This window comes from Arvicanthis niloticus, chromosome 2, assembly GCF_011762505.2.
Source record: "Arvicanthis niloticus isolate mArvNil1 chromosome 2, mArvNil1.pat.X, whole genome shotgun sequence".
In the NCBI taxonomy this organism is placed as follows: Eukaryota; Metazoa; Chordata; class Mammalia; order Rodentia; family Muridae; genus Arvicanthis; species Arvicanthis niloticus.
Genome location: NC_047659.1, coordinates 4,214,170 through 4,237,244, shown reverse-complemented (window position 1 = coordinate 4,237,244; position 23,075 = coordinate 4,214,170). Strand labels below are relative to the sequence as shown.

Here is a 23,075-nt window from a genome sequence, read left to right as displayed (position 1 = left end):
GGCAGCCCTGTGAGAAGCCATGTCCAACTCTTCAGAAAATGTATAGTTTCTCTAGTCCCCATTGACCCAGCCACTCGAGAACAAGAAGTAGGTGTCCACAGAGAAATTAGGGCAAATCATGGTTGTAGTGGTACTCCACAGAGCTGCCCTGAAGTAGAAACTATCCAGATGTTCTTCAGTCAAGGAGTGAACAAGTATACTGTAGTACAGCCCTTCCATGAACTATTGCCTAGGGTGATCATACATACCACCTTTTGGTCTTGAAGTAGTCAGACGTATTTTCCACAAAATATCCCTGACAGAATCTCCTTAACTGAAAAAAGGTCTCACTTTGCATCCTGGTTACAGAGATTTCCTAGTTGTCTGGGCTCATAGCTTTGGTTACAAAGCCACACAGGCTGTGGAAAATGGAGGGCCTATTGGAAGATGCTGCTAACTTTAGAGTCCCTGAGAAACAGGGAGCCAGAGGCAGGAACTAGCTTGTCCACCCTGATCCCATGTGCCTTTGCTGGGAACCAAGCCTACTGTGCACAGCCTTGGGAACTTCCTAAGCAGGCTTTCATACCAGGGCAAAACTCCATATTTCTATCCTTTGTTTATTAGGGAAAAGCATTTATTTTATTGAGCTGTCTATAGGCTATGACTACCATGTTCATGTCCCATTCAAGGTTTTTTTTTTTCTTTTTTTCTTTCTTTTTTTTTAAATTAATCAGATTATGTTTGTGAGTACACTGTCTCTCTCATCAGACACACCAGAAGAGGGCATCTGATTTTACTAAGATGGTTTGTAGGCTACCTTGCGGTTTTGGGGAATTGACCTGAGGACTTGCAGAAGACAAATCAGTGCTCCTAACCGCTGAGATATGTCTCCAGGATTTTTCAATTCAAGTGTTTATTTCTTATGGCTTTATAGTGTCCTGGATGATCTCTTATATTAACAAGATCAGGGAAAGTCAAAATGTTCCTGCAACTGTATGTATGAACATGTGCTTGTGTGTGTTCAGGAATGTGTGTGTCTGTCTATGGGTGTGATTGTGTGTGTGTCTATGTATGTGTTAGTGTGTGTGTGTGTGAGTCCATTGCTGTGCTCAAACAATGCAGGATCATTTTGCTGTCTCTGAGATATGAGGTACTAGGATGGGATAGCAGGAGCCAAGAAGATTTCCTATACCTGTATAACTGTATTTTTGGGTCTCAGGCCTTCCACATGATTCTCTGCCTCAGTCACCTAGGAGCAGCTCAGAATATTGTTCTGATCTAGTTTAAAAGAACTCCTGTCCATGATCATTCTTGTGATCCACAGAGTTTGTGTCGATTGTGTACTCTTTCTTCACTTCTGAGCTCTCTGGTATGACCTGAGCCTGTTGTCCCTTAAGTCACCCCACAAATAATACCACAGTAACTATAAACATAGCAGGGGTATCCTTTTTCCTTCATGAATATTTGTTTTAAAGTTCAAGGCTTTCCCTTGGGAAGATTTGCATGCAGCACACTCTTGCTGATTATAGTATGTCTTCAGTGAGCATGGATTTCCTGTGAGATGGTTTCTCTGGGGATTCACAGATGAAGGGGTTCACAAGTAGAACCAGGCAGGTTCCTGCACTCCAGATATAATAAGAGCCTTCACTTCAATGGTGGCTAGGTTCCCTAGAAGGCCTCTGTATAGTGTTTGATTCAGACATTGCTACACAGTTATTTTTCAGTATAATATATATGGACCATTGGAGAAATGTGGTGTTTTATTTTAACTCCAGCACAGTGTGTAGTTCACTGTTCACTTTCAAGCCATTTTTTAAATCTGAGAAAAATCCCAGGCCCAGGTGCTCTGTGGCTCTTCTCCTTTGGGGATACTGGGAATGACCTTAGCTGAAAGATCATACTGGATTGTATTGCTCAATAAAGCTGGTGGTTCCTGGATAGCTGACATGGCAAGTCCTCAACAGGCCTTTGTCTCTTCCTCCCCTAGGTCTGAAATAATCCTCCTGAAGCTTAAACAGGCAGGCCAGGTCAAGATTTCCCTCAGACACAACTCTTCACAAGGAGAACACATGTTGAAGAGATTATTACCATCGTTGGCAGACTTTGGACAATATTTACAAGGCCAGTAACAGGCTGTAGGTCCGTGCTGTAAAATCTGCAGCTAAAGAATGGTTCTTAGTTTAATTATAATGTTTTTTTTTGATTTGGTTAGAATTTTGATTGCTTTGAGTATATGGTTTCTTTGTTTTGAAGTTTTGTTTTTTATTTTTTGTTATGTTATTAATTTGTTGTTTTACTAATTTTATATAGTATTTATATTGACTCCCCCACTTTAAGTTGGTATTGAATAAATTTAATGTATTTTCATGATCCACTTGTTATGTTTAGTTCTGCTTCTGTAACAACACTCATTTGCCTGGAAGTCACTAGGAAGACTATGGTCTAAACATAGGCAGAAACATGGAGGCAGAAACTGAAATAGAACCCGTGGAGAAACATTGCTCACTGGCTTACTTCTTATGGAGCCTACTATCTTATAATATTCAGAACCAGGCCTTCAGTTGGCAACACCCACAGTGGGCTGGACCCACTCCTAACAATAATTAATCAGAAAATTGTCCAATAAAGTTGCATATAGGCCAACTTTACGGAGGCATTTTCTCAGTTGAGGGTCTCTCTTTTTTCAATTGATTTTAGCTAATGTCAAGTTGATCATAAACTAGCCAGCATATTTAACAATGATAAATATACCCTGAGAAAGAAATCAAGGAAACAATTGGATTCACAACAGCCTACAAAAGCAAATGATATTTTGGAGTAAACCTAACCAAGTACATAAAAGACATCTAAAGTCTAAAACCCTGAAGAAATTGAAGATGACAGTAGAGGGTAGAAAGATCTCACAGAACCACAGACTGGTAAGATTAATATTCTGAAAATGACCAAGCCTAATTGTCGCAGTGCATGTAGATCCATGCCCTCATATTTGCCCGCCATAGGAGATCATATAGCTAAATAGCCAGGGTAAACTTCCCTTTAACTTATAAGGTCATCTCTAGCATCACTTGGAATTCCTCCTTGTACTAATGAGGCATCTTCAGCACACTGGCCCCAGCCAATGATATACACTCAACCTGAAAGCTTTTACTCACCCTCCAAAGGTTTAAATAGCCTATGATCTCCCCTTAAATGTGCTGTCTCACTGAGGCTGCCCCCCCCTAGAGTCTGTTTTAACACTCTCAATGCAGCCTGACATCTCTTTTATTCTTGCCATCCACCTTGCTTCTCATCTCTAGATCCACTAATTATGATCAGTTGTAGGCTGATCAGGACACTATGGGTAGGTAGTCAGAAACTGAATAGCAGATGTTGTCTTTGGTTGCCTCCCAGGATCTGAAGGTAAGTCCCCATTGCTGAAGATACTACAGATTTTAACATAAGACTTAAAGAATTCAAGCAAGTTCTGACCCAGAGCTTCCACTCTGAGTAGTTTTCACACAACCACTGAGTGAAATGCAAGCTGTAAAGACAGGAAAGCAGTCAATACTTCTACCTACAAAGCCAGTGAACCACAACATGGCAAGTTCTCTCCAAAGTTGTAAAAGTGGTACTTCTATCTTGGTGGTAACCAACAACTGTGTAATTGAACTCAAGGAGTGCTCAACAGGAGGGAAATGACAACTGGCAACTTAGCCAACTGTTTGTGAGTAGTCAGGACATGGGTCTTGGGGAACATGCTACTGCAGCTTTCCTAAACCAGCACAAATCCTAACTGTATTCTGAGTACTTATCCTTCTATCCATGGATAAGTAAGGCTCTCACCCTTTATAAAGGAAGCTTCTTATTGCAGCACACAAAGACCATACTCATCAAAATGCAGGTAACAGCTGATTGTAGGCTGCCCAGCACCATTTGATACATGTACAACACAATCACTATACATTAGGCTGTGGGGCCATCTCAGAAGTGGGGGCAGAAAGGTTGTAAGAGTCTGAGGACTAGCAAGTCTGCTGTGAGACTTTGTCTTCTTGACATCACAGGGAAGCCACATCCATAACATCACAACAATATGGCTGCTCAAATGAGACCTGAACAATGATGACATCTGCTGACATGCCAACATGGATGGAGTAGTCTCACATGGTTCCAGATCTAAATAAAGAGCTGTGGGCAATTAACAGCAGGTGAGAGAGGTAGAATTAGTGTCCCCCAGGACGAACTCTCTTACTGGTTATCTATTACACAATAGACATCTGTAATAGAATAACAAAACATCAACAAGTAGACAACAATACATGGACTTATCAGGCTACACTTATATATTTATTCTAGTGTGTATAACAAGTGTAATTTTAAAAAAGAGACTGTGTAGTTGATAGTGAGTAGGACACACAGGTGTAGTTGAAGTGAAGAGGAGGGAATGTTATAGATATACTTTAATTAAAAACACAATTAAGAAGGAGACAGGGAGAAAGCTAGAAAGTTAGCTGTGTGCTGGAATTCCATTTACCCCTTCTCCTAATTGGCTAAGAAATGAGCAAGCAGCTTTACGTGCCTGTCATCACATCTTCCACACCATGATGACCCAATAGTGAACCAAAATAAGACTTGTCCTAACTTGCTTTTTGTCAGGAATTTGGTTTCAAAAAGGAAAATAGTGACTAAGGCACAGATCCATCTGACCCTTGTAAGACCCCATCTTACATTGTTATGAGTCTAATTTTTCTGTCCTAGATAATATTCGAGTGCTGTGCATAGCCAAGGCAACTCTTGTGAAAGAAAGCATTTCATCTAGGGCTCACTTACAGTTTCAGGAGTTTAGGACATTATGCTCTTGGTGGATAGTATGTCAATATGCTGTCAGACACTGGAGCACTGGTAGAGAGCTGTAGGCATAAAGGCAGGTATAGAACTGGGCCTAGCATGAGCTTTTGAAACCTCAAAGTCCATCTTTTAGAAGGACACACCTCCTAATCCTTTTCAAACACTGCCACTCTCCAGTGACTAATCATTCAAGCATATGAGCCTGTGGGGGGCATTCTTTTTCAAACTACCATACAGTCTATTATTAAGCAAGGTCACAGATTTAGGAGACCAAGGCTTCAATTTCTGAATCAATCATATCAATCTATAAGGGGGGCCATAGTGTTTTCTAAGGGTATTTATATATGTTTGACCCTGGGATGAAGAGGAAGAAGAAGAACTGGATTCATCTGGGAAGAATAGATTGCTGTGTAGTGTGGGGAATTAGCATGATTGCTTCAGGCATTGGAGTTCTTTTCCCTTGAGGCACAATCTAGATAATAATTTTTAAAAAATAATGCTCCCAGAAATCTTGTGTTTTTCAACACTGGTAAAAGTTATTCACTGTGTTCTTCAGACCCAGTATCAAATGTCAGAGTAGGACAAATGTATCATGACTAATGAGAGGATAATTTCTCTGTTTAATGAGTTAATAAAAAGTACTTACAGAAGCTAAGGTAAGATGAAGTACAATAAGGGTCATCAAAGATAAGTTGTTATCATATGTGTATTTTCATTAAGTGTTTGCCATCATGGCAATTATAGAATGGGATCATTCTTTGGGTGTTGTGATCTATACCCTTGGTTGTAAACCACAGGACCTCCAGGCTCTGAGAGACCCTTTTTAGGAAAGGAGCAGCTGAGGTTGGTCCAGTGGAAGCTCCATGTGCAGGGTAGGAAATACTAGGGTGCTGAGGCAGGAATGGGTGGGTGGGTGAGGCAGCACCTGCATAAAGGCATAGGGAGGTGGTATAAAAGTGTGTTATGGAGGAGAAACTGTGGAGGGCGATAACATTTTGAAATGTAAATACATAAAAAAAAAAACAAGAAAACACAAGAGCAAAAGAACCTTAGACAAATAACAGATGTAGGCAACCCTGTGGATGGACAACCTACAACAGAGATCAGGAGCTAAAGATGCAAGCAACACCAACAGAATTCAAGAGATAGAAAAGAAAATCTCAGGCATAGGAGATACCACAGATGATATTGAGAAGTCAGTCAAAGAAAATACAACGTGTAAAATACCTGTAACCCAAAACATTCAGGAAATTCAGGACACAATGAAAAGATCAAAAATATTAGAATAATAGCAATAAAAGAGGGTGAAGAATACCAGTTCAATGGCACTGAAAACATATTCAACAAAATCATAGAATTTTGGGTTTCTGCTCAAAGACCATCTGTTGGACTCTAAAGATACAAAACCAGGGAACATGCTCCCCCAGAGACACTCAAGGACAGGATTCCTTGCAATAACATGAGGTTTCTTAATCATGAGATGACCAGATGACAACCAGGATACTAGGGTTCTCTTGTATGCAGGCAAGAAGAACCCCAAATTAAAGCTAAGGGCAGCTTATATACTATTTTTACAAAATTTATGAGGGCACTAATACAGTTACTTCTTAACAATAACCATAAAGGCCAAACTCCAACAGCCATTCCCAGGCCTGGTTTCTGTTCCCAGGCCTGGTTTCTAAGTAACTCAAATTTACACCTTATCTTTTTTACAACAAAGAAGGTCAGCTTAAGTAGCTTCTGTTTACCAAGGTTTACTTGTTACTGGCTCATAGACTCCTATCTTGGGTCTTTTTTTCCTGGAATGTTTGTTTGAGTCTTTGGAATGTGCTCTTCCTGGGATGTGCCTCTGGGGCAGCTAATATTTGACTCAAACTTAAGAATCTTTTAATTTTAAGTTCAAGCTGAGACCTGAAATTACATTCTTACACATCCTTGTGTTGTGCAAGGCTTTACTTCACTTTTCTTCACTACCTGCCTTGCTTGTTCACTTTTCCTTCCATCTTGAATGCCTCTCTCATTGTGTTCCCATCCTTGAGTCTGTTAGTCCACTGCTGCCCCAACTACCTCCTTTCTCTTTCCCAAACCATTTTAGATTACTGGAAGAACATGGTGAAGACTCCCTCTGCCTTTTCCCCAGTTCTTCCTCAGTGCACAGCCTCAGCAGGGCTTTCCATCAAGGTAAGGGAAGAAAAGATGGAGAAGCAGATTTGTCTCCATTTCCTCTTCTCTCTAACAAAAGTCTGTCCTGTGTTTAACCATAGCTCCAAGTCATGCATTTATTTCCCCATATGTTTATAGACACATACACACAGACAGTCATTGGGTACTGTCTCTACGGGATGCAGAAGGCTTTGCATCAGTATGCTGAATATATACCCACATTTCAAATGCTTTCAAAGCAGCAAAATGAAGCTGATAGAAAGTTCAAACTTGGAGTGAAATTAAACATAGCTTCCCCATTTCCTGTTTTCTGTTTTCTTGCACTTTGATTACAGATATTTATCTTCCAAGTACAATGTCTTTGCAGGACTCTCAGTAACGAGGTTGAATTTACGGGTTTTAACACAACACTGCATGTAACACAGTGTTCTTTAACTATTTGTTCTCTCATAGATTATTAGATCCTGACCACAGTTGCCCCTCCTTCCTCTCCTTCCTGATCCTCCCCTTATCTCTGCTTCTGGCGCATCTACTCCTCCTTCTTTGCCCTTTAGAAAAAGGGAAGCCTCTCAGGCATGTCAAACAAATATGGCACATCAAGTTGCACCAAGATTAGGCACCTCCCCTCATATCAAGGCTGGAACTACACAACCCAGTAGGAGTCAAAGTGTCCTTAAAGAGGCAAAAGGAAGAGATAGAGACATCCTCCTCTCCTGCTCTTAGGATTAGCACAAGAAGACCAAAGTAAACACAACCATAACATATGCAGAATTGCCTAGGTCAGATCCATGCTGGCTCCCTGGTTGTCAGTTCAGTCTCTGTGAGCCTCTATGACCCCACATTAGTTGATTCTGTAGGTTTTCTTGTAACACAGTGTTCTTAGTAAGTACTTATTAATATACTGAAGGAATATATAGGGGGTTGATCTGGTACTGCTATGTATTCAAATGGTAAATACTGACCCCCAAGATCTGGCTACTACCCCACTGTATTCCTCAAATACTTGATGTTGAAAATTTTCTGGGTTCTTGATGCTGCAGCAGTCTGGCATCCTGGAGAGGCATCACAGTCTGACACCTGCTCCCTGTCCATCAGGACTAAAGAAGACCTCCTGTTTTCTTTGTCTCCTTCTACTTCTCCTCCTCTTCCTCCCCTGCCTTTTTCTATCTGTATCTTTATACTATCTCCTCCTATCTCAATCCTCTCTTCTCCTTGTGGTCCCTACCTGTGACCCACACCCCACCCCCACAGCCTGGTAACTCACACTTTACCTCACTCTTTTCTCCGCAGTAATTGGCTTTTGCCAGTTTCATTTAACCAATAGTTTTAAATTGGGGAGCAAGGTTTACACAACAAAGGCTGGTGTACATGAAGATCCTTTTATCTTGGAGCAACAAGGTCAACAAGGGTTCAGAACTTAGCATTTCAATTACACCTGAGCAAACCCTTAAAAATATGTATATTAGCACTTAGGTAGTTTTGTGTTTAAAATAAAACAAGAAATAGGGAGCTAAGGTGCTATAAGAACTCAGAAAAGCTGCTGAGAAGTGGTCTGTGTTGCTGTGTGTAAGTGATCTATCCTCTCTTAGGAATGTGAAGGCCCCGAGCAAGCAGAAATACATGGAAATGAACAGATGCTACCCAAAGTAGAATGAAGGCCAAACATGACTATGGCCAGGACGTCATCAGCACTGAGAGAAAGCAGATCCTGATCAGACTCCTTAGTGCCTGCATGTTCTGGATCAGTAGTTCTGCATGAAGTCTTGGGCTCACATCCCCAGAAAAAAGAACAGAAAGAAAGGAAAGGAGGGGAAAGAAGGAGGGGGAGAGATGAAAGAAGGGGAGATGGGGGAGGAAGAGAGGTGTTATTACAGCTAGGGTGGTTTTTCAGTTATGGTAAAGCATTTAACTACTTCTCCGTGATTAAAAACAAAATCAGATTGTGTTAGGGTTTGGAGACCTGTGTTGGAGCTAAGCAGTACCCCAACTAGCTATTTTTAATTTTAATTCTTTAGCCACACTAACATATCTCAATGGGCTCCATGTGATATTCAGCCGTGATACAAAATGTAACAATCACGTTCAGCCTCGCTTTTTCTGGGCCCTCCCATTATAATCAGTCTCTGTAGTGTCTTCTCTCCTTTTGCTTTCATACCACGTTACTCCATTCACCTTTAAAATGGCATCCCACACTCTATAGGAGTCCTGAAATTATTCTTCAAATGCACATAGATTCATCAAGTTGGGAAGCCCTTGACCTAGAACCACATAGAAAACAATACTCGGGTTGGAGACCCAGCTCAGATGGTGAATTGCAAATGTTTCCTACCACCTTGGGAGTTACAGTTTCTGGAGTCTGAGTTGAATCTGCAGAACTGCTTGGTGAGAGGAAAGAAGTCTCTGGAGTTGGAGCTACAGGTTTATTTTGAGGTCCTCTCAACCCTTCCTTCTTGTGACCACCACACCGAGTGATCATCAGACCTCCACATGAGTACAGTGACATTCATCCACATGCCTACAATAAATAAATAAATAAATAAATAAATAAATAAATAAATGTGATAAAAGTATTTGAGTGCAGTTTAGGTGTACAGACTTATTTGTAGGAGCTAATTTCTTTAACCTTCTGGTGTATCAACTTTATTATAAAGATTCTAGCCAGCGACGGGGACACTGAAGGACAAGCTGGGTGCTCAGAACTGGACCCTTTTCCCTGTGGTTGTGGGCCTTATCCCACTCACTAGCAGTTTCTCTAACCCTCCTTTTAATGATGTTTCTTCCATCCTTAGAAATAGAAGCTGCAAGAGTCGATTTTACCACAAGGTGTCAGCCCAGGGTAACATAATCTTCAAAGGTCTTTTACACTCTGATGAAAGTCAGGGAATTCAAAAATTATGTAAGAAGCATTAAAATATGCAGAACAGTGGAGTGCAGAAAATCTGTTTGATCCCAGCACTCAGGAGGCAGAAGCAGACTGATATCAGAAAGAGGGGCAGTTTGGGAACCAGGGTCACATTAAAAACAAGACCCAGACCTACCTTGGGAGTTACAGTGTTGAATCTGAGTTGAATCTTCAGAACTCTGTAAAAGGGTCCGTGAAGTCAGAGCTACAGGTTTATTTTGAAATCCTCTCCACCCTTGCTTCTTGTGACCGCCACACTGAGTTATCATTTGACCACCACGTGGGTATCATAATATTCTTTCATGTACCTACAATAAATAAATAAATAAATAAATAAATAAATAAATAAATAGCGAGATCTAAGCTAATCAAAGCTCATGATGACCCTGTCTCAAAAAAATAAAATGATATAAAATTAAATAGTTAAAAAAACACCATTTGGCACTGTGTGGAAAAACAAGGGTAATCATGGAAAATGTTGACAGGCATTTATTTTTCTTTACATTTCCTAATCAGCCTAGTCTGGGAATGCTGTGCATGAAATTCCTGAGATGCTGTTATTGAGATCTCAGTCAGTAATTTCTGAGGACGGCTTCATTTCAGAGGAGTAGATTCCCCACTGACACTTTCTCTACTTCCTCCTTCTGAAATTTTCACCTTATTGACAGCAACATTTTTATTTTATTTTTATTTTTTGGTTCCTAATACTTGATTGCTCTGGGAAGCTGTCCTTAATAGAAGAGATTGGAAGGTGAGATGGGAAGGAGTAAATCTGGTGTAAAAGTCACTCACTAACTCAGATTCATTCTTTGAATGTGCTAACAGTTCTCTGGGAAACTTCTACATGTCTGGACACCAAGCACATGTTAGCTGCAGAGCAGTTGGTCTCCAAGTGTGATCTAGGATTAGTACAGTATCACCTGGCAACCTGTGAAATGCACAACTGCAGATTTCTTCCAGACCTGATCCTGGAATGGAACATGTCCCAGGAGTCAGTAGGTTTCCAGGGATCCCTCCAGTTAATTCTGGGTTGCCCTGTCTTGAGATGGATCACTACTGGGGACCCCTGCTGGCAGAAGCCAGCAGTTGGCATTGTGCACATAGAGGCTGAGGGGCGGGGTCTGCGGAGCAGGCTATGCTCTGCAGTGAGAATCAGGCTCCACATGGGACTGTTAGTCAGGATACCAAGTGCCTTGCCTTGTGATCCCACGGAGAAGTGGGTGAGTCCCAAGTCTCTTTCGCAGGCCCCATGCAACCTGCCTTTATAGGCCTTGGGAATCTGCTTAGGGCCTAGGAGGGGTGAGGCTGGTCTCAGGAGTGGGCAAGCATGCAGAGGTACTCAAGGCAGCCCAGCTCTGAACGCCCCTTCAGCCCCTACAGGCCTCGGGAGGAATTGCATGCATGTGGTGCACAGACATCCAGCAGGGAAAGATACATATAAATAAAAGAAAACAAACAACAACCCTCCAAAACCAAACAACACCACAAAAGCTCCAAATGTGTCGCCACACTAATATTACCTAAAAATAAAGCCACATCTCAACATGTGTGGGAATTCTCAACATGGAAATTTGGGAAGTCTTTATCTGGGAAGTCTTATTTCAACTTTATAGTTATCCCCGAGGATGTATTTCAAGGAAATGAGAGGCAAATAGCTCTGGATTTCTAAAAAAAAAAAAAAAAAAAAAAAAAACCTCTGAATGAATATTCCTTTACTAAGAGGCTTTAGAACAATACAGTGGTGGCTCTCATTAATTTTGTTTGCATGACTATTTCAGGACCATGTGAAGGCCTGCACCATATTTTAGGGGTATCTAAACATATGACCTAAAGGGTACGGTATGGATACATTTTTCATCAATAAGTGGGTATTCACAGAGTAGACCATGATATCCATGCCCCCTAAAAACTACTGTGTAGAACTGGAAGCTGGCTGGGAATTTACAATGTAGCCTGAAGCTCATAGAGATCCATCTCTGTCTGTGAATTCTGGGATACAGCAGTGTGACAACACACATGGTGACAAGAGCTGTCAAAGTGTGAAGGCTTTGAAAATTATTCTAATTCACAAAAATGCAGCCATTTCTCTAATCAGCTAGATCAGTATAGCCAATGCATATAGCCACAGCAAAATACCAAAATAATGACCAGAACAAAAAAAGAAAAATAAATATCAAAACCTCAGACCAGTGGAACAAAAAGCCTAAACCTCAAACCAAACAAAACCCAAACCAAAATCAAACAAACAAGCAAATAAACACAAATCACTATGAGCAGTGTTCTCTTGCTGAAGTTTAGCAATGGTGAACTAAACCATGTGCCCAGCATTGAAGGCAGGGTATAAAGGCAGTTTCAGAGGTAATAGGCTATGGAGATATTCATTGCTATGTCTTTAGGGGCTTTTAAGGTGAAGCCTTCCCAAGGCTAAGGATGAAACGTATTATAGGCTTTTGCTCAAAGACTTTTAACCTTAGTTAACTCACCTCCTTTAAAGATTATTGCAGACAGATCAAAACTAGTATTAATATTTACTCTTGAACTTTTTCTCTTGAATGCTGAGCAGCTATGGATGTGCTTCTGCTCTGTCTGAAGCCCTGCCTGCTGCAAGCACAGCAAGAGGGGTATCCTGCACACCTCTGTGTAGAAACACACTTGCCCTGCCAATCTGGAACCTCTGCTCAAATATTTCTACTCCTAAGAAGATGAACATCTTCTTGATGTACAGCAATAATTTTGTAACACATTGTATAATATAATATACACCATATAACATAGACTATAACTTTTAGCATCCTAAGTATCCTTCATGCTTTGTCCTGCTTACCCATAGCTCCCCTCCTGTTTTTCTGACACATACTGCACACAGCAGCACTGACTTGGATATGATATTTCTTCCTTGGCTGTGAAATGGCTGCTGAACCTAATGAATTACAGCTTTGTTCATTCCCAAGTAGGCACTTTTTACATTAGTTAGAAATATTGAATTTTCTTAGGTTCTCGGCTTGAAGTATGATAGCAGCTCTTAGTTTCCCCACACAGGTATGTCTAATAATGTCTTGGTCCTGACCTATAACATTGAGAAATGAATAATGGCAGTTAAACAGTTGCAGCAGTAGAATTCTCTGAAATGCTATTTCACAGAAAGTTTTACAGTTACACTTTTCAGATGATCCCTCTGAAACTCTAATATGTCATCATTTATCAAAGGTGTTTTAAGTGTGGAGCAGGAATCCTAAGTTCTGTCTGTGACACTGGGTTTAACTTAATTGTGGATGATGCACTTCATATCCTGGACACATCCTTCATGCCACACACAATGGACAGCAAGTATGTAGAAGAGTCCACAGTATGTCATGCTCCATAAGTTTAGGAGCACCCATCTTGAAAGAGAGCATAACCTCCTCTGTTATACACTTTATTAGCACACCACATCACCCCCAACTTAGACCATTTGCACACATCCTTGTGGTTCAGATTAACCACATACTACTGATCATTATTCTCTCTAGTGGGATTCATGACTGCATGGTCAATAATTTGTAGTGTCCTTAGGTTCTGTTTTCCACCAAGATTCAGCAATATTGATTAATCTGAGAAGTTGAATTTGTCTTTCACATTGATATTTTGGCCATCTGAGGCTCATGTATGAATCTCATCAGCTGCAGGTACAACACTGGTTGAAAGCTCAGGTCATTCTCCCTGAAGGTCATGTTTGTTGTTGTTGTCCAGTTGTACTGTCACATGATTCACAAGTGAATCCCATATATGATTCCTTTATTCTTAGCTGGATCTCATCAGAATTTCTGGGTCTGGGAGGCACCAACTTTGCCCTGAATGTAGTTCATCATGCTGCCTCTGGATACTTTTGGAATGGTGCCTGCTGTGCACATGCCTTTAAGCTGATTTCACATTATCTCACAATACTCAACATAGTCCTTGAGTGTCAGGGAGTTACCTGAAATTTCCCAGCCAAATAATTGTTTGTTCCTACAGGGTTTATCATTGAATATACTTTATTGACCTAAGGGATGCTTTTTGATAATTTATTGATAATATATTTCTTCTGGCATAATATATAAAGCATTTGCTAGCTTCCCTGTGAGGAAGGATTATATCTTCAGCAGGGTATTCCTGTAAATATGTTGACCATTGTGTGATTTTTCAATCAATACTTTCATGCTTGTGTGCTAATTCAAGATTCAAAATTTCCATTTGATTACCTTCTGTCCAAAGAGGTCAAATGTGAGTCTGAAGTACTCTCTAAATACTTTCCAGGACCAGTCAATGCCAATGACTCTAGCTTTAGCATCCTAATAATGGGTAAATAGAAACAGGCAGCCATTAGCTTAAATGACAGAGCTGCTTATTGGGGTAGCTTCAGATACTAATGGGGTCTGCTGCCAAAGGCAACCAGTGATTAAACATGTTACTCAACAGACTTTTTTCCTGAGGTCAGAAAATCTAATTTACTGGTAATAACACGCTGTGGCCAGTGCATAATCTATGATGTTTTTTAACTCCTTGGGGCAAGTGAAAAAAGGAAATAGAGAAAATTCACATATATGCACAAATATACACACACACGTGCACACACACACTCAATGAATGAATTAATGAATGAAGCAAAGGGCAGAATCTAATAAGTTAATACATACAGTTATACATGCATGGATACCCATGCGCACACACACACACACACACGCACACACACACATACAGACCTACAATTAGACATGTCTATATTCACACACTGAAATATTAGAGCAAAGCTCCAAAAGCAGGTTCCAAGTATTCCACACATATATACATATATCAGTAAACACAATTGGTGGAGAGTAGGAACAATGTTCTAATCCCCTTTATCACAACCTTTACATGGACACACATAGTCGATGGATGGAAGACACAGTTCTCCAGCCACACCACACCATGCTTTATTCTTTCATCCATCATTTATATATCCCAGCAAACTCTTTCAAGCAGTATACAATTAAATGCGAATATGTTTCAGTTTCCTTCCAATAAATGATTATGATGAAAAACAATGTGTTAATACATCATTAGCATTAAAGGAAATAACATTATGTATTAAGGTTAAAAAACGAAGCTATTCTTATAAATCCACGTACATCCATAACCAAGCAACTTATTATAGATTAACAAAATGTAAGCAAGAACAGTGAGTTTCTCAGCTAGTTTCCCTTACTGGAAGGGAGCAATTGGCATTTATAAAGAAAGAAGTAATTGTTTTATTATTTGTCTTTAAAAGTAATCTTGTAAAATTCTTAAAAGAATCACAAATCTAAACATTTATATAATAATAAGTCATATCTACCTTAAATCCTCAAAATGCATATCTACCCATTAGCAATTCTTAGTAAACCATATCAGGAAGCTGAAGTCAAAATAAGGGTATAAGTAATCAATTAGCCACTTTCCACCCTCAGTGAGGGACCTGTAAGCCAGTGCTACCATGGTTTTGTTCTCTGAACACAAAAAGGTCCAGAGCTTTAACTAATAACAGTACGGCTTTGTGATCTTCATAGTGTTCCCTAAGGTTTTTTACATTAGAGCCAGTAGTAAAAAACATGGCTACAGACCTTCAGTAAAGACTTTATTGTTCCAAAGGTTTTTTAAGTGTGGTGGTCATTGTTGACAATCTACATTTTCTTTAGGGTGGGGACTGAATCATGATGTGCTCCACCACCAATGTCTGATAGAAATAAACCATTAATATTGTGAATGCCAGAGATACTATCAGGTGGGGAACAGGAAATACCCCTAATGTTTACAAATAACTCATAGATTAAGAGGGAATGTAAGGGCAGGAAGCAGAGCAGTACTTCATAACAGCATACTGTCCTCAGGACACAGAGTCTTCATGGCCATGCCACACCAATCCTACCCCTGTGGCTGTGGTAACCCATGGGCTGCATTCCATAAGTTTTAAGTCTTTTGTCCTTCCTCCTGCATGGTTCTTGGCAAGTCACTTCACACAAGCTGTGAAACTAGAGAATCTCCAGTTGTTTGCCTTTGGAAGAGCAAACGACTAATACAACGAGAGAGGAACTGTCCTCACCTCTAACCTACATTATCTTCAGCAACACTTGTGAATAATATAATAATGATAATATAATAATATGGGAACCACTTCAACACAGATCAGAAGAGATAATATGATGCTATTGGTGTTTACTCTGTCAGGGTAGCATCATGATAGCATCACAGTATACCATGCTGGATTATCCACAACAGATGCACAGCTGAGAACCATGCAAATGATAAGAAACCCCAAAAGTTCAAAAATACAGGGGACCTAATTGGTTTTACCCCCTCCTCCCAGCCTGAGCTCTTAAGTTCATTTGGAAGACATTGAAGGGATGCTGCAGTTCTACTGCCAAGTCTTTTGAGTAGGTGACTAACTCCTTCAGCTTCAGCAAGAACTACAGGCATTCCTCAAGTCTTTCCTGCTCTTGTTCAATAGATAATTGTGATTTGGTGGAGGGTTATAAGCATTTGTGTGTTTTTGTGTGCGCACACATACATGTGCACAGATACATACACACTTGTGAACATACACAAGTACATGTGTGAACACATGCAAGCACACTGTCACCTGTTTAGTTTCCCAATTAATGCAAATGCAAGTGGCAATAACCTGTACTACTGTAGAAAAGAAAGTTAACTTCTGTTTCATGGAGAAAGAACATAGTGTGTAGAGGAGATAAAGAACTCTGGCAAAGTGCACAGACAAGGTGACACTTGGAAGTCCTTGTCCTTGTAGCAAAGCCCACTTAGTAAGTTCTCCAGGCTGTATAGAAAAGGCTTGGTTCCCCAGAAAGCCCCAGCCCCTTGCTCTCACCCACTGCTTCCCTGTTGCTTCAAGATAAACATTTTTCTCCAAAAGGAGCTCTATTAACCATAGAATGCCTTACTTAATGCACAAAGCAATGATGTCAGGAAACTAGAAAATCTTCATACAAAATCTTTAATTCCTATAAGGTGATTGTATCAGGGATTTGATTGGCTAACAGAAGGCTGATGATCTCATGGCCAAATGATGTATGATTTCATACCACAATATATTACATGGAAGGGCTGGACCACACTGTACATTTTCATTCTTTGACTGATGAACATTTAGATAGTCTCAGTTTGGGGCTGCTCTAAGGAATACTACTAAAACCCAAATGTCCCCTAGTTTTTCTGTGGACAGCCAATTCTCATTCTGGAATCACTGGGTAACCCAGAGACTGCAGTTCAACTTTCTGAAGAATTGTACATGACTTCTGCCAGGGCTCTATCATGCACTGCCAACAGCAATATCTGAAGGGTCCTCATCTCCCCCAAATTTCCAGGAAGTCAATTTTAACACAGTGTGAACAAGGCTGGGATAAAAGGAGCTACTGAGTGCTGCAGAAACAGAGCTGTAGTGTATCATGAGCATAAGTGGGCTGCACTGCACTGAGACAGACCTGTTCTCACACCTCACCATGGCTGTGGGAATTCTGCTTCTGTTGGAAGCAGCTGCAAGCACACTGCTTTTCAGAATGTCTCAAAGAGCAAAATCCAGGCCAAGATCCACAACCAAGGATAACTGAGCCAGTGTTAGGCAGAGGTGGAAAGAAAATGCTAGCTAGCATTGAGGATGAAAAGAAAACAGGCTGTAGGGGAGAAACAGTAAACCCCTGACCTTCCAGTGAGCTGTTACTATTCACCCAGGACAGAGAAGGGACACAACTGCCCAGCCAGCCTTTCTGTCTCCCTGGCACCTTGATTTGCCACAGCAGCCTACTAACTTTCATGTACCCCATTCCTTTGGTTTCCACCACATGATTTTATTGTGGATGAATAGTTTTTGCCTCTATAAACTCCTGAGAACTTTTATATTTACAACTACAGACTTTTTGCTCCTTTGTTCGAAGATGGACATGAAAAAAGTTGGGAGGCTTCATGCAATGTTCGATGGATACAGAGTGGTAAGAACCTGAGAGACCATAGCACTTTCTCATCTAAGTTGGGTGCAATCTTTGTTAAAGATGTTCCTTCCATGATCAAGCGACCATACACACATATGCAGGAAAACACAAACATGTTTATGAGAACACAGATACAAACACAGACAAACAGACAACCAGCCAGCCAGCCAGATACACATACACACACAGTCATACATACAAGCAACCACACCAACAAAAGCCCATACAGGCAACTATCCCTTCACATATGCTCAGCATGACTACACAGATGTTCAACCATACCTGGGTAAGCACATATATATGAATGTATGTGTGCTCATAAACACAGACAATATTGTACAAAGATCTACACACATGGCCATATGTGCACATGCAGATATACACATACATTTACAAACATACAGACACACATACTGAGAGGCTCACATCCATACTCATACACCCACATGAATACATAAAATCACACCACAAATAGAAGCACAAACAACACACACACATACAAAAAAACACTTGCACGCACACACAGAAACACAGAAACACACGCAAACACACACACACACAAATGCACACACACACACATCCCTTCATTACCCAGAGAGGCAAAAGAGAAGACTGGTTTCTTTCAGCAATCTTTAAGCTTCAGGAAGAGTTACTGGGTTTTCCATGCTGTCTACAAGGTTCTTAGATTCAGCCAGGCTCTCCTGCCCTGGCTTACACATTATTTTCCCCTTCAAAACTTTTTGATCCTGAGATATGTAATTCTAAATGGAAGTTACAATCTCTGCACAGCAAAGCTGGACGATGCAACAGCAATCATTCATGAATGTCTCCTAACAAAACCTCTAGCTAACTTCAAGTTGATCCATCATAGTCTGCTCACAAAACCTGCCACAGATGAGTTTGATTTGAACAGAAAAAAAGAAATGTGACCCACAGTCATTATCGAGAAACTTTGAATGGATTGCATTGTAAAAAAAAAAAAATATGAAAAGAGCACCCAGGTCAGTCAGTAGGTGGCTAGGAAGTCCAAAAACAGTGATCAAATTCTACTACAAAATCCTGTAATCAACAACACTGGAAAATATGGATGGGATGGACCTAAACCACACAAAGATCCAACCAAGAAAGAGAACTTCAGACCAATTTCACTTATGAATATCAATGCAAACATATTCAATAAAATTCTTGCAAGCCAAATCCAAAAACTCATCAAAACAACCTGATACATCAAGATCAATAGGCTTCATACCAGAGATGCAGGGATGGTTCAATATATGGAAATCCATCAATATAATCCTCTTTAAACAAACTCAAAGAATAAAAATCACATGATCATTTCATTAGATGCTGAGAAAGCATGTGACAAAGCCAAAACTCCTTCATGATAAAAGTCTTGGAAAAATCAGGAATCAAGGCCCATACCTAAACCGACTAAAAGCACTATACAGCAAACCAGTAGCCAACATTAAGCTACATGAAGAGAACCTTGAAGCAATCCCACTAAAATCAGAGACTTGACAAAGCTGCCCTCTCTCCCTACCTATTCAATATAATACACAAGTCCTGAACAGAACACCACTGGTAATGCACTAAGATCAAGAATTGAAAAATGAGACCTCATAAAATTGCCAAACTTCTGTAAGCCAAAGGACACTGTTAATAGGAAAAAAATGCAACCAATTGATGGGGAAAATATCTTTGCTAACTCTACATTTGAAAAGATGGCTAATATCCAATAAATACAAAGAACTCAAGAAGCTAGAATCAAGAAACAAATAATCATATTAATAAATGGGGTACAGAGTTAAACAAAGAATTCTCAATTGAAGAATACCAGCTGACTGAGAACCACAAAAGAATGTCAAATGTCCTTAGTCCTCAGGGAATTGCTAATCAAAACAACCCTCAGATTCCACCTCAAACCCAAAATGGCTAAGATCAAAAACTAAGGTGATAGCAGATGCTGGCAAGGATGTAGAGAAAGAGGAACACTCCTCCATTTTTGGTGAGTTTATAAGCTGCTACAACAACCCTGGAAATCAGAGTGGCAGTTCCTCGGAAAATTGGACATAGTAGTACCTGAGGATCCATCTTTACCACTGCTGGGCATATACCAAAAAGCTGCTCCAACACAGAAGAAGGACACAGGATCCACTGTGTTCATAGCAGCCTTATTTATAAAATCCAGAATCTGGAAAGAACCCAGATGCCCTTCAAAGAGGAATGGATAATGAAAATGTGGTACATTGATACAATGAAGTACTACTCAGCTATTAAAAACAATGACTTCATGAAATTCTTAGGCAAATGGATGGAACTAGAAAATACCATGCTGAGCAAGGTGACCCAGTCACAAAGGAACACACATGGTACTCACACACTGATCAATGGATATAATCCCCAAAGCTCAGAACACCCAAGATGTAATTCGCATACCAGATGAAGCTCAAGAAGAAGGAAAACCAAAATGTGGATATTTTGGTCCTTCTTAGAAGGGGGAACAAAATAGTCATGAAGGAGAGACAGAGAAATATTGTTGGTCAGAGACTGAAGAAAAGGCCATCCAGGAACTGCCCCACCTGGGGATTCATCCCACATACAGTTCCCCACTCAGACACTATTGTTGATGCCAAGAACACTTTCTGACAGGAGTCTGATATAGCTGTCTCCTGAGAGGATCTGCCAGAGCCTGACAAATACAGAGGAGGATACTTGCAGCCAACCATTGCACTGAGAATGGGGTCACAAATGGAGGTGTTAGGGAAAGTACTCTGGGAGCTGAAGGGGTTTGCAGCCCCATTGGAGAGGCAAAAATATGAACCAACCAGAAGCCATAGCTCCCAGACACTAAACCACAAACCTGTGTACACATGGAGGGAGCCATGACTCCAGCTGCATATGTAGCAGAGGATGGCCTTGTGGAACACCAATGAGAGCAGAGGCCCTTGGTCCTGTGAAAGCTCAATGCCCCAGTGGAGGGGAATCACAGGATGGTAAGTAGAAACGAGTGGGTGGGTGGGTGGAGGGGACACACACTTAAAAGCAAAGGGTTGGGAAAATGGTATAGGGGGTTTTCTGAGGGGAATCCAGAAAAAAGGATAGCATGTGAAATGTAAATAAAGTATCAAATTAAAAAAAACAGAAGAGAAGACATCATTGATGTCTGTTACAGAAACTTGTGGCACAGACTCATGGAAACTTCTTAAAGAACTCTTCTGTTCTGTGAGGTCCACTGTGAGATCACTTGAATGTCAGCTACCTCCATCTGTTCCCCATCTGTTCTCTGCTGTTCCTTGCCCAGCATTATAAGTTTAATATGGAGCAAGAGAACTCAGTTCCAAGTAGCAAGGGTATGCCATATACCAGGCTGGGGTAGTCCAGGATACAGCCTGAATTCATGTAACTCTTGAATTTTTAGTTCATAGAGAAATTTTCACCTTGGTCCAAACCCTATGACAGGCTGAATATTAAATTCAGGATGCTTCATTTACAACATGAGAAGACAACGATGAACATGCAGAAAATGACCAGCAGGATGTGTGATGCCATAGAGAATTGCAAGAAGCTGATTGAAGAGAACAATTCCTACAGGTGAGTCACTGACACAGTTGAGACCACACCACTAGGCAGGGGATGTTCTGCCCTTCTAAGACTTTAAACAAATGTCAGGGCTCTGATTCTATACTGTCTGCCTTTAACAGGAGGCCTGCCTCTAGGCAAGGGTCTTGGGTTTGTACCCTTTGAACTCAGTTGTCCTAGGTTTGAACAGTGTCTCAGACAATCCAATCATTATTCTTCCCAACTCAGGATTCTGTAGATAGAAAAGATTTGCACCATGATGGGAATATTAATCAAACCTCAGCCTCTAGATCTCAGACACGAAATGTATAGTTCTGGGATCCATGAGACACATGGAAAGTTTGCATATATTTGAAACTCCTATCCACTCTCAGAGGGGATTTGTCCTCTAACTGCTGATGGTTTTCTAATACCACAGACATATAAGCACCCATGTGGACGATGGTCTCTTCCTTGAAGTACTTTGAGCCTTGTGGAATGTGGCTGGTCTCTGGATTTGACAGGCTTTTATTTGGTGTCCACGAGTAAACTGTGGCCCCTAGTCTGCAGCTGTCTGTGGATCAGGGTCCTTGCAAGGAGGATGGTACTTGGAGGAGTGTTGGGCAAATTGAAGTTGGCAGGAAATCATGGTTTTCGGTTGTTTGTTCAGCAGCAGGCACTGCCGTCTCCTGAGTGAGTGTACTCAGCTGAAGCACAAAGTAAAGATGTAGTGGAACAAGAACAGAAAGCTACTGGGGGAGCAGACTGAACAGCAAGTGTGCTGTGAGGAAACAGTGCAGCTCCGTGCGGAGGCCAACAAGAAGATCTATGATCTTCTGCCAAGCAGCAGCAGGTAGGGTGTGACATCAGGGTCCTATTGCCCTCATGTCTAACCATAAACATGGACAAACCCATGTATCTGTCCACAGACTTATCCTGCTACTCACCTATGTCTCATTTAATTCTTCATTTAATCATTTACATTCTATTCAAGTGGCCTCTTTCATGAGGTTTGGTAAGCAAATGCTACTGCTCTGCATGAATCTGCAGTTCATGAGGGAGATAGACTGATCACACTTCAAGCACCTACATGCCACTAAGTTACAGGAATGCCATGTGGTATATTCTCTTTACAGTAGCATGGATCTTACAAGGAGGAAATAAAGGGCCATTGCTCACTTGCTTTATGGGAATCTCAGGCAGGAAGCAATTTTCAAGGTTGAGAGACAAGGGAAAATTCCAAATGAATAGTTCTAATTATTGTCTTTGGGGGTCGTTGGTTCTTTCTCCTTTTCCTTGTATCCCAAGATGGTCAGTCACTTCTACACTATGTAGGTCTAGGGACACAATGACAGAGCCTGAATAGCAGCTTGTCAGTCATGTTTTTTGTGAGTGCTGCTGGAGAGTTCATTCCTGGCTCTTGAATTCTGAAGCTGGCTGCATGAATTGGAGTTTACTGCTGTGAGCTGAAACCCTGACCAAGGTAATTCGTTCAAGGACATTTAATTGGGGGCTAGCTTAAAGGTTAGAGTCTTAGTATTTTATCATCAAGGCTGGGACATGGAAGCATCAAGGGAGGCATGATGTGGGAGTAGCTGAGAGTTCTACATCGGCATCTGAAGGCTGCAATTCAAATATTGACTTTCAGGTAGCTAAGAGGAGGGTCTTAA

The 23,075-nt window shown here is 40.8% G+C and overlaps 1 protein-coding gene across 1 annotated transcript in view; it reads left to right on the top strand.

Moving 5' to 3' along the window:
* LOC117702815 (disks large homolog 5-like) overlaps nt 1-21,893 on the top strand; it is a 31,014-nt gene extending 9,121 nt beyond the window's left edge. Inside the window, exons 6-7 of the mRNA XM_076928213.1 lie at nt 21,266-21,438; nt 21,845-21,893. Of these exons, the coding sequence (XP_076784328.1) occupies nt 21,266-21,438; nt 21,845-21,893 (222 nt within the window). The remainder of the gene's footprint in view (nt 1-21,265; nt 21,439-21,844) is intronic.
* Nucleotides 21,894-23,075: the final 1,182 nt, after the last annotated feature.